We start from the raw sequence: 12880 nt of genomic DNA on the forward strand, positions 1-12880 counted from the left end.
GTCACGCAACTTAAGAATTGAGTGCATGGATTTAACAGTAAGCTAAGGCAAGACCCGGGGTGTCTTCCCTGGGTGTCTTATCCTACTTCCCTCTGCGTCTGCCTTAGATCACTCGCCCTCCGAGGACGAGGCCCACGTCTTTACCTGTATCTGCTCCACACCCACGACTGGCAAGGAGGGCTTGTTCCTTAAAGTTTCTTGAAAGGAACTGTGAGTGACTCTTCACCTATCGCTGTATGTGTGCGTGCTAAGTCGCCTCGGTCGTGTCCGACTCTGTGACCGCACAGACCGTAGCACACCAGGCCTCCCTGTCCTTCACCATCTCCTGAAGTTTGCTCAAACTCATATCCATTGAGTCGGTGATGCGATCTAACCATCATATCCTCTGTCACCCCCTTCTCCAACTATTGCAAATCTTTAAGTCACTAGCAAGCTCAAAAATCGGCTTTGGTACTGTGTCTATCACCAGGAATCTTACCCAGATTCTTATCAAACTACTAATTTAGTAAAGGCCAGTAGGACCAAAAAATGAACACCATTCAGAAGGAAAACCAAGTCACAGAAAGAAAACAGCCCTTGGCGGGTCTCTAGCAGCATGGAGTGAGGGTCCCTAAGACTGCAGACAACATTTCCTCTGCTGAGGACCCCTAGCAGACCAAGCTTCAGCTCAGATCTCAAAGGGGCAGGGGAGACGAAGTAATTCGTGTACATATATGTAAGGGGCCTACACATACATAAGTGACCTACATACACGTAAGGGGCCTACATACATGTAAGGGGCCTACACATATGTAAGGGGCCTATATGTACATAAGGGGCCTACATGTACATAAGGAGCCTACACACACGTAAGGGGCCTACACACATGTAAGGGGCCTACATACATGTAAGGGGCCTACACACATGTAAGGGGCCTACACATATGTAAGGGGCCTATATGTACATAAGGGGCCATATGTACATAAGGGGCCTACACACACGTAAGGGGCCTACATATAAAAGGGACCTAAATATACGTAAGGTACCTACATATATATAAGTAATTCTTTTGCCTGTAGGGAGGAAAAACTCTGTTGTTTTTTTCTTTACTTTTCAATCATATATTCAAATGCTGCCAAGTCTCCAACAATCATCTTTCTCTTCATAAAATACTCAGAGGTGGTGATGTAGGTCCCACAAGAGGTGGATGATATATACACTGGAGCCTAATACGGGGGAACTTAGCTTAAGACAGAGCTGAATACCCAGACGTGAAAATGTGTCAGTAGGTAGACCAATAAGACAGATGTGGATGGATGGATGGATAGATGGACGACAGACACCCAGACAGACGAATAGATCCATAGATAGGTGACAGATAGCTAAGCATGGATAGATAGGTGGATAGACAGACAGATGATATGTGGATAGATTCCCTTTACAGATGGACCAGGGTGAGCAGGAAGCTGAATGTGTAACTTCCAGGCTGATCTGGAGAAGCCGGGACTGTTTCCAGCAGAGCAGCGCCAAGCGCTCTTCTCGCGAGGACAGTGTGTTGGAGACAGAGTCCCCTCTGATTCCCCGAGAGCTGCCCTGTCTCTCTGGAGACGCGGGCACCAGCTGTGGTAGCCCCTCCACTCCAGGCTGGCGGGTGTGACCCCCCAGGCTGTGGCAGTCATTCAAGTTGCTGCTTTTCCTCCCTTGTTTGGTTGATACAGTGCTGGGCGCGTGTCGAGGAGCAAACCAGGAGCTCGTCTTCCAGCAAAGACGGTGATGCACAGACTGTTAATAACCTGACACATCTGTAAATTGGATGTGAAGTTAATGCAATTCCATATGTAATTTAATTCTGCCTGGATTAATTAGCAAAGAAATAAGTTATCACTCAGCTATTACTGGGAGCACTGGGCGCTCTATGACTCTTCTTTAGGTATATGCAGTGCATAAATAATTTTAAGAAAAGCTAATTTTATCTTTTGTATTATGAACTTTCTAATGATTTATTACATATTCCAAGAAATAAAAATATAATTTTATGAACACCTATCTGATTATATTAAATTAAGGGACTATAACCATTAAAATAAAGGAGCATATTTTTCTTTATCTTTTCTGATTTCATTTTTATAGAAAATTCCTTTTTCTTTGTTTTTTCACTTGACTGAGTCGAAATAACTACTTAAGCACCCATCACATAATAACTACACAACTAGTCTCTTCCTTTTCACTGAAGAAGCTCGAATACCTTGAGTTATTTAGGCTTCTTTTGGTTTTGCTGATTAAGGTATCCACTTTAAGTGAGGTTTTTCAGAAGAAATTTATTTTGTAAAATAGATTCTTGCTATTTTGGCAGGGTGACCATTTGTCCTGGATTTCCTGGGACAATTCTAAATTTACTCCTGTCGTCTTACTATTACTTTAGGTCGGATGACAAGTTAGTCATTTTATTTGCCAGACGTAAAGCCTGAAAATCTGTGCTTTCTTACTATCCTTCCAGGTCTGGTTTCCTTTGTTTTCGTGTGTCAATTTCGGTGGTCGTCAAATGCCTTTATTTTTTCATGCTTATTCAAATATTATTTTTACTAACTTCCAAAATCAATGATTAATTGCTAAAAATGCGAAAAAAAATATTTCCTTTTTAAAATAGGGTCCAACATCATAAATCTAAACTCCTTTCATGCATACAAAATGTTTAGCTTTTGGAGAAATGTGAAACAATCCTGTACTAAAAACTTGGTGTATCAGGGCAGGCTGAGCTCTCTCACAGCCCCGCACAGTGAGGCTCTTCTCTAATGTTTCTTTCTAGATAATCGAATCCACCCCCTGAGTAAAGTCAAAGTTATATAGAAATATTAAGGTTAAAAAAAAAAAAAAACATTAGATTACCCATTCAGTTCAGTTCAGTCGCTCAGTCGTGTCCAACTCCTCACGACCCCATGGATTGCAGCACGCCAAGCCTCCCTGTCCATCACAACTCCCAGAGTTTACCCAAACTCATGTGCATCGAGTCGGTGATGCCATCCAGCCATCTCATCCTCTGGCGTCCCCTTCTCCTCCTGCCCTCAGTCCCTCCCAGCATCAGGGTCTTTTCAAATGGGTCAGCTCTTCGCATGAGGTGGCCAAACTATTGGAGTTTCAGCTTCAACATCAGTCCTTCCAAAGAACACCCAGGACTGATCTCCTTTAGGATGGACTGGTTGGATCTCCTTGCAGTCCAAGGGACTCTCAAGAGTCTTCTCCAACACCACAGTTCAAAAGCATCAATTCTTCAGTGCTCAACTTTCTTCACAGTCCAACTGTCACATCCATACATGACCACTGGAAAAACCATAGCCCTAACTAGATGGATCTTTGTTGGCAAAGTAATGTCTCTGCTTAATATGCTATCTAGGTTGGTCACAACTTTCCTTCCAAGGAGTAAGCGTCTTTTAATTTCATGGCTGCAATTATCATCTGCAGTGATTTTGGAGCCCCCAAAAATAAAGTCTGACACTCTTTCCACTGTTTCCCCACCTATTTCCCATGAAGTGATGGGACCAGATGCCATGATCTTCGTTTTCTGAATGTTGAGCTTTAAGCCAACTTTTTCACTCTCGTCTTTCACTTTTATCAAGAGGCTTTTTAGTTCCTCTTCACTGTCGGCCATAAGGGTGGTGTCATCTGCATATCTGAGGTTATTGATATTTCTCCCAGCAATCTTGATTCCACCTAGTGCTTCTTCCAGCCCAGCGTTTCTCATGATGTACTCTGCCATTACCACTGTCTTATTTCATAGATTAAGAAACTGTTGCTCAAATGTTAATTTGTTCCAACTACACCAGAGGGGTTAGTGGGCTCAGAATCCAGGTTTTATTCATAAAAGACCGCCAAAACTGACATCATACAAACGTGGCTTACTACGTGATAAAATTTCACTAAGATAAAACCATTGCAAAATTACTCCACTGCTCAGGAGGCCTTTGAAACCTAACTCATTTCACATCCCTTGTGCTGGGAGTTTTGCTCCTCAGATGGTTTTAACCTTCCTTGAACTAGTTCATTGTTCTCTCATGTGATTCACTGAGAAAGAAGAGTTAATTTCTAAGTAAAACAAAACATGTTTTGATTTCCAGGTGGATGCTCTTTTCAACCTGCCAGGCAATCAAGTACAGCCACGAGAACGCAGTGTCGTCCGAATACGTCAGGTTCAAGTCCTGTGAAAGCTGCGTGTTCTCAGCATAATAGGCACTCATGTGTGCGTGTTTCCAGACTGCCGACCACGCGTGATGTGTTTGGACAGTCCTGGAGAGGATGACGTCCCTGTGATAGGACGTGGAGCAGCTGAAGGGAGGGGAGGAGGGCACGCTCTCTGAGGTCCTAAAACCATGTAGCCCCCATGGGCTCCTGGACACAAAAGCCCCTCCGTGTCCCCTATCTCTGGCTTGTGGGAAATAGGCTTCATTCCGCCTCGGGGACCTTCCCCGGGTTCCAAAGGGCAGATCTCAGCAGTTGCTAATCAGGGACGGGACAGGACACAGAGACAAGGGAGAGGGAGTGGAGAACCAGAAGCGCATCCGTGGGGCAGGGTCCTGCCTCGCCCTTAGGGGACACACAGAACAGTGTTTTGAGCTCTTCTGCAGAACAAAAACCCACCAGATGGAAGATGCTAACTCCCTGATGAAGCCCTCTTCATTCCAGCAAGAAGGTGTCCATTCAATAGGAACCACTGAAGCCCAGAACAAGACCACCTGATGCCAGGCGGGCTCCGGATGGAAGGAACGCAGGCCCTGCACACACTGGATGCTGATCAGCACTCCCACCTGGACGAGAAGACACCCCATTGCCCACCCCCCAACCCTGGATGAGAAGACGCCCCGCTGACCACCCTCGCCCCTGAGGGGCACACGGAGCACTCCCACCTGAATCAGCAGATGCCCTGCAGCCCACCCCCCCATCCTGGACAAGAAGACGCCTTGCTGCCCACCCCCTGCTGCCAGAGGGGCACAACCGAGCACTCCCACCTGGATCAGAAGATGCCCCGCTGCCCACCCCCGCCCCCCCCGGGGGGCACACAGCTCTGAGAGCACGTGCCTGCTGTGGCTCCCTTTGCTGGGCAAGGCAATAAAGCTGTTCTTTCCTGATTCACTTCACTTTGCTCTTGGAAGGAATGGGCTGAGGGCTCCTGAAGAGGTGGGGCTGCAGCGACCCTGGCCCAGGTGAACAAAGGCCTGCGTGCTGGGGCAGGACAGCACTCTCCTCCCACCCCACCTGCAGCAGCACCTGCCCTGTCAAAGGCCTCCCAGAGCGAAACTTCCCAGTGAAGGAGTTAGCCAAGAAAATTACACGATGCTGACGATTCCGAATCATTCAGGCTGGTCTCAGCCCTCAAACCCCTCGAAGCCTCCACAGTCGCATCTGGGCATCACTTGGTCACGGTTCCTTCATAAAATGTAGGTGCCCCTCGATCACTCACTGGTAACCTGGCACCCTCAGGCAGGACGGTTCCTGCCATGTAATCTTCAGGATAAACAAGCAGCTTTATGGAGTTAACCCTGAAGGTGAGGACTGCAACTTCATCACACATGTGCTAATGCTTTTCTGTCAAAATTTCCAAATCAGATTTCAAAAACAGAAAGAGGCAACTTTTGGAGACATTGTATGATCAACATGAAAACCACAAATCCTACCTGGTCACAAGGAGAACAGCATTTATTTGCCATTTTCATCTGTAGAGAGAGGGAAGCAAGGAGTCAGTATAATTTTATTAATGGCGTAATTATTCAACCTGTCTAATTGGCAACTGAAATTAATAAGCTGCATGAACTGACCCCAGAAGTAAGTTTCTTTTATAATGCTTTTTCTTCCTGAAAACCAAACCAGAGGACAGAGGAATGTGTGGCAGCAAGTCTCATAATAGAATGCCCAAGACGAGCACACAGACTCTGCTGTTCCTCAATTATCGGCACTTTATGTAAGAGAAGCCATGGGGCAGCAGAAGCTTACACTTCAACATCTGAAAAACTGGGGGAAATGACTTCTGCACACACCACCTCAGGTGACTATAGTTTCACAGCTCACACTCCTTCCCCGATTCTCCCAGCAATCCTGCAAAATCCAACCAGCGAGGACATGAAGGTCCAGAGTAATAGAGCAGCCAAGACTGCCGGGGAACGGGCTCTGCATCCGCGGTTCTGGCTTGCGGGTGTTCAGCTTTCCTTCCCTCTGCCCGCCCAGCACCCCAGTGTGAGATTCATACGGAGCCCAGTGTGTCTGCAAATACCAAGCTGCCACCACCTGGCCTTTCTCTTTACCTTTTATCCACCCAGATACCCTTGAAATCAAATGTCAAGTTGGAAAACTGAGGTCTTAGAGAGAGTCTGGTGGGCTTCCCAGGTGGCACTGGTGGTAAAGAATCCACCTGCCAATGCAGGAGACTTAAGAGATGCAGGTTTGATCCCTGGGTCAGGAAGATCCCCTGGAAGAGAGAATGGCAACCCACTCCAGTATTCTTGCCTGGAGAATCCCATGGACAGAGAGGCTGGCGGGCTACGGTCCATAGCACTGCGCAGAGTCAGACGTGACTAAAGCAACTTAGCACGCACATGGCACCTACTGGGCAGCTGAGAGCCCCTGGGGTCCTTGGAATAGAAATCTCACGCATTTCTGCTTCCCTGGTATTTCAAAGTGCTCAGGCAACCAGCGTTGGGCAGCTTCCAGGAACAAGTCAGGAGTGAGAGAGACAGGGCCGCGGGGGCGGCTGCGGGGCCCTCCCCTCGAGCCGCAGGCGTCTGAACACACAGGCCCCCGCCTGCCCCCAGCTGGCCTGGACCAGAGCAGACCCGGGGGCACGAATGCGGACAGTGGGGCAAGTCACCCGGTGGGGCCTGAGGACCACAAGACTGGTCCACGGCCACCTTCGGCCAAGGGCTGCTCCTTCCGTGAGCCCCCGGGGCTGTGGCCATGACGTTACCGCCAGGGTACAGGGTGCTCTAGGGAACTTCGGACTTGATTTAGGTGCTGCTCCCACCCCATGTGGTTTTAGTGTACATTCACTTATTTCAATATTGACTCGGTCATTACACAGACCATTCAAGGACACAGAGCACCTGCTCCCTCCTGGGGACCTGCTGAGAGCCGCTGAGACTATCTGGTGGCCGTGCCTCTTTCTAAGCTTCCTCCATGTTTTGGAAAATCACATCTCTAACCGAGCTGGGTTCCTCAAATACATGTCACATTACATCAATGCATTTGGATAGAGAACATATAAAGTATATGCTCACAGAGAACGCTGTGTAGGTACGTGGAAAGAAGAGACAAGAGACAAGGCCAAGGTGACGAGTCCAGACCCTGACTCAGCCTCTCCTCTCACACCAGGAAACTTTCGGGTGACTTAATCTTTCCCTTTGTCTTAGTTAGAGATTCGATTTGTTGAAAAAGAGAGTACAATGTTTGCTTTTCTCTTTCTGATTTACTTCCCTCTGTATCACAGGCTCTAGGTTCATCCACGTCAGTAGGACTGACTCAAACGTGTTCTTTTTACAGCTGAGTAATACTCCATTGTACACACGCACCCCAACTTCTTTATCCGTTCGTCTGTCGATGGACATCTAGGTTGCTTCCATGTCCTAGCCACTGTGAACAGTGCTCTGTGACAACCCAGGGGTGGGGTGGGGTGAGAGGGGGGAGGGAAGCTCAAGAGGGAGGAGACACATGGATGCCAGTGGCTGATTCATGTTGATGAATGGCAGAAACCACCACAATATCGTAAAGCAATTATCCTCCAAATAAAAGCTTCCTTTAAAAGTACGTGCTTCTGTTTAACGTTATGACCAACTGTTTCAGGGTTAATCTTAAATAACAAAGAGTCGTGACTATTTCCATGGACTGAAAAGCAAACCCAGGGACGGGGACCGTCTCCACGCTCACGTTTCGCAGCATCAAATCGCTGATGTTGGCCGACACCATTCTCAGCCAGTCGGCACGCTCCTGGGCCGTGTGAAACTGGAGGGGCCCCGAGCTCACCCCATCCAGGGCCTGCACCTGGATCGCGCTGGACCTGAAGGAGGAAGAGAAGAGATGCTGGGAGGAAGCGCTGGGGCCGGGTGCCTCAGGAGTGGGAGGGGGCGGTGCTGTCACCAGCCCCCGTCAGCCCTGCTCGGCAACGCCACGCTGCCGCCACGTGAGGCACAGCTCAAGCTGTGGGCTAAAGGAACCTGTCTCAGTCCCCTAGGCAGATATACTGAAACTAAGTTCAGTGTATCACTTCCTCCTGCTGATGGAGGCTCTCCAGACGTCACTGGGTCTGTTTGGCTTATGGTTCTGATGGAACCCAGTTTCTTCTTGAGGTTCTACCTGGCCTTTCCATCCCCTGTTAAAACTGGCTCCCGAGGCCCCCCACCGTCACTGCTGAATCGTCTGCTCCTCCTCCAGCACTGCTGGCTCTAGCTCCGTGTACTTTGGGGTTCTGTGTGGGTACACATATTGTTATCTCTTCCTGATGATTTAAACATTTATCTTTAAAAAATACCCCTCTCCTCTTTATTTCTAATAACAATTTTAGTTTAAAATTCTATTTTGTATGGCTCTACTGTAACCAGTCCATCTTTCTTGTGTTTACTGCTGATGATATCTTTCTCATCTTTTCTTTTTCTATTTGTATCTAAAATGTGTCTCTTGAAGATAGACCTTGTTTTTTCTATTTAGTCTGAAAAATTTACCTTTTAATTGGGTTATTTAATCATTCAAATATAATTTTATTATTGGTACAGTTAGACTTGTGTCTGCCATTTTACTTTTCATTTTCTATGTGTCTCACATAATTTTTGTTCCTCTGCTCCTCTTTTCCTGCTTTTTTTATATTAGTAAGCATTTACATTTCTTTAGTCATTTTAAATATATATGTGTATATACATACAGATGAAGAACAAACTAAATACGGCGAAAGCAGAAGGAAGAAAATAATGAAGATTGGAGCTTGAATTAATGAAGCAGAGAAGAGGAAATCAGTGTGAGCGAAATCTAGTTCTTTAAGAAGAATAGCAAAACTGATAAGCTTTTAGCTATATGGACCAAGGGAAAAAGAAAGAAGTCTCAAAATACCAGCATGTGAAGTGAAAGTGGAACTGTTGTCATCAATATTACAGGAAAAAAGGGGTTATAAAGAAGTTACATGAACAACGATGGTCACTAAAGAGAGAAATTAGATGAAATGGACAAATCCTTGAAAGATACAACTACTTAAGCTGATTTAGGAAGAAATCTGAAAAGATAATATTACAAGTGTAGAGACTCAATTTTTAACCCCAGACTAACCAAATAGAAAAGCTGAGGCCCAGCTGGCTTCACCACTGAGGTCTACAAAACATTCAGAGAAGAATTAATAACAATTATTCACACTCTCCCCCAAATAGAACAGAACATTTTCAACTTACTTACTTTGATACCAAAACCACAATTCATCACAAGAAAACTACAGTCTAATATCTGTTTTGAATATAGATGAAAAAAGTCTCCATGAAATACTAGTAAAGTCAATCTAGGAACATCTATTAAGAATTATATACCATAATCAATGGGATTTACCCCAGGAATTCAAGGTCGGTTTGACACTTGGAAATTAACGTCATACATCATAGCAACAGAATTTTTAAAAATCACACAATCATCTCAACAGGTGAAGAAAAAGCACTTTTCAAAATCCAGAACCTTCTCATGCTAGAAAACAGTCAACACAGGGGGTGTTCCTAGTTTGAAAAAGGGCTTCAGCAAACACCTGGGCACCGGGTGTAGACAGTCGGCTCTCTGAGGAAAAAGGGTGAGTTTTGAGTCCCAGCATGTCCATGCTTCAGCTCCAGGAGACAAGCAGACGCCTAAGCTCTGGGAGTCCCGTCCACATGGCGGGCTTCAAAATGCCAACTGCACTAGAAATGGAAATTCTGGGAGAAACAACGTGGAATAATGAATATGATTCCAGTAAACCCACAGGTCCCACGCAAACACTGCTGCTTGATGAGGTTATCTGCCAAGGAAAGCAGTAGAGTTAAAACTACATGAGCAGAAACAGCAGAGGTGTTGGCATCAACGCGGATGACAGACCCCAACACGCCAGCAAAGTGTGACGAGGAAATTCACTTTTTGGCTTATTGTTATAAAAGTCATGCTAATTAGAGTCCGTTGCACAAATCGTGTGCATGCTTGCTTGAATGGAGAAGTCTCCCGATCAACTCTGAGGTTTTATTCTTAATGTTCAACTCGTGCAGCGTTCAGGCTCCCCTGCAAGTCCCTCCCCCTCCGCCGTCCACAGGTGGAACCTGCCTCATGGTTCTACGGTCATAGCATCTGCTCAGGATTCTCAATATTTTAACCACATGGTCAAGGTCATGGTCAGAACTAGAAATCGCAGAGTACCCACTGCCCAGGACTCAGCTGCTCTGTGAGGTCACACATCAGCTTTTAAAGATCAGCAGTAAAACCTACACCCAAAGAAGGCAGTGTGTTTGGGGCCTGAGTTCCCGGGGAGCAGCCAGACAAGGGGAGGATGGACCGTGCCGTGTGCTTTTGGAAAAGCCTACCCCTTCCAGGATTTCCTCACACTTGGAGACAAAGTCTGAGTTTCAAAGAGAAATCTAGGAAGACAGTTCCATACTGCAGGGATTGAAACAATTCAGTTTCTGGCTAAGAAAAGAAATCCATTCCAGTAAGGTTAAACGTTCATGCAGCTTAACTTTTCAGGAGATTGAGAAACAGCGAGTTCGACGTCGCGTCAGCTCTGCGCTTGGTCGGGGAGCAGTCTGGGTCTTCTCCTGCCCCTTCACACCCCCTCCCGCTTCTCCACAGACACCGCCAGCACGGGCTGTCCCGGGGGCACCCCTGTGCCCTGCTGCTGCTCCCCAGGGCAGAAGCCAGCCCCCCGCCCCGCGGACTCTCCCTCCGTCCCTGCTGAGAAGCTCTGCACCAACACCTCCGCTAGGTCGGCTCCACGACCACACAGCACAGCTCGGTATTTCACGGCCCTGGACACCTGTCTGGGTCCCACAGCAACAACCCCCCTCCAACACCTCCTTCAGCTGTGCCGGGGAACTCCAGCAGCACCCGACTTGACTGGCCATCAAAGCTGCGACATCGGAGAAAAAGAACTCAGAGTTACAAATCATGTTTGGAACATGTTGTGTGTTCTTTTGTTTAAAGAACGAATACACTCGATATTCCAAAATGACCCACAGAACCGCTGACCCACGAGTCACGGCCCACAACCACCCAGGCCCCCCTGCCCCAGCTAGTCCCGTCCCCTTATACCCGGATGGTGTCTCTGCTCTCATGAATTGGAGCCCTCAGGTCTGGAAGCAGAGAGGTTGGTATCTGTTTACTCACATCGAGAGTTATGAATATTCACTAGCCAAAATGAGAGGAAAAAAGAGTGTATACTCCTCAGAATTTGAAAGACATCTCCAAACTGTCATTCACACGTCACACTTCAAGCCTGCCTCTGTGGCGTGGGTGGTATTTTTTCACGGAAGCCAGAGATTTTCTACCTTTCCCACGACACAGCGGCAGCTCCAAGGACGCACATGAACTATTAACAAAGACCCAATTGAAATGTGGGCGCCCTTCTCCCTGTACCAGTGTGTTTATGAAAAAGCCACTATTACTGGAAAATTCCGGCACCACACCACCCAAGTTCACCAAATTCAGAAAAAAAATAGATAGCTTTCCCTTCATGCTGCCCCAAAGCCAACTTATCCCCCCGTCACTCTTGTCCTGAGCCCAGGCCTGAGTCCTCCAAGCCCCGGCCGTCAGGGAGCAGGGGGCTGACTGATGGGGCGGCGGGTCCCAGCCAGATGGTGGGGCCCCTCCCAGGGTCCCGCTGAAGGAAAGGGAGGAAAACCACCTCATGCAGGTCTCTCTCTGTTCTGACCTCAGGCCCTGCATTCCTGATGGACAGGAAGCTTCCAGAGGGCACGGACTCCTGGGTTTGCTCATCCTTCCCACCTCCCCACCCTGCCCCCCAGCTAGCCAGCGCTACACGGAGCAGGTGTGCAAGAGTATTTGTGAATTAATGCTGGAGAACACGCCTCTAGATGTGCAAGCCTTCCCCCTCCCCAAGTCCACGGCCCACGGACACAGAACCTGTCCCCCAAGCCAGGGCGCAGCCGCTGAACACAGGTGCCTGAAGGGCTGCCCGCGGGCGCGGGGCGGTGGTGAGGCGGGCTGAGGGAGAGCCCGTGCCCGGCACGCTTGGGCACGTAATTATAGGCACAGAACTGCATCCAGCGCACAGGGCCGGCAGCAAGCAGGTGGGAGGACCAGCTTGGTGCTTGCAAACGTGTGTGCAGAACCTGTCTCATCATCATCCTTATGTCCCTAGATTCTTCCTAAATTAATCATGCCTTTGAAAATTCCACTTTGCATAATGATTGAAATTACTTTGAACAAAATTCAAAATGCTTTAAATCAAGAAAAGAGAAATAATTCAGTATTATAAAATAGAACACATTCTAAAAGATTCATAGGTGGCTAAATCACTGGGATCTCTTAAGTCTTAAAGGTTTCTTTTTACAACTGTTTTGAATAGAACCTGTAGTTTGAGTCTATAGCTAAGGAAATTAGACACAAACACCACGTCTTTCTCTCCATCTTCTTCATCTTTCCATTAGGATTTCTGTGTCCAGGAGGCACTTATCAGCCTTTGAAAGCTTTCAGTTCTATGAAGCAAACCTTTCAAACCCCTGGACACTTCTGTTCTAATAGGAGTGCCCACTGACCTAGTGCAATATCCTAGCAGGAGCCATGAGGAAGCAGATGCCACATTGAGTTCTACTTCAGTGTCCTCCTTTGATTTATCTTCTAGGAAAACCTGAACCACTGGCCGAAAACACAAACTTCCTGAAACAGTGTAGTCTGCGCTGGGGAGTGAGTGCTCCGA

At 47.4% G+C, this 12880-nt stretch overlaps 1 protein-coding gene across 1 annotated transcript in view; it reads right to left on the reverse strand.

The window, feature by feature from the left end:
* Window positions 1-12880, reverse strand: part of SNTG2 (syntrophin gamma 2) — a 120169-nt gene that overhangs the window by 20507 nt on the left and 86782 nt on the right. The window contains exons 10-11 of the mRNA XM_070795450.1: window positions 7885-8014; window positions 5646-5684 (exon numbers count right to left, since the gene is read on the reverse strand). Coding sequence (XP_070651551.1) covers window positions 5646-5684; window positions 7885-8014 — 169 coding nt within the window. The remainder of the gene's footprint in view (window positions 1-5645; window positions 5685-7884; window positions 8015-12880) is intronic.

The sequence above is a fragment of the Bos indicus genome, chromosome 8 (genome assembly GCF_029378745.1).
Source record: "Bos indicus isolate NIAB-ARS_2022 breed Sahiwal x Tharparkar chromosome 8, NIAB-ARS_B.indTharparkar_mat_pri_1.0, whole genome shotgun sequence".
Lineage (NCBI taxonomy): Eukaryota > Metazoa > Chordata > Mammalia > Artiodactyla > Bovidae > Bos > Bos indicus.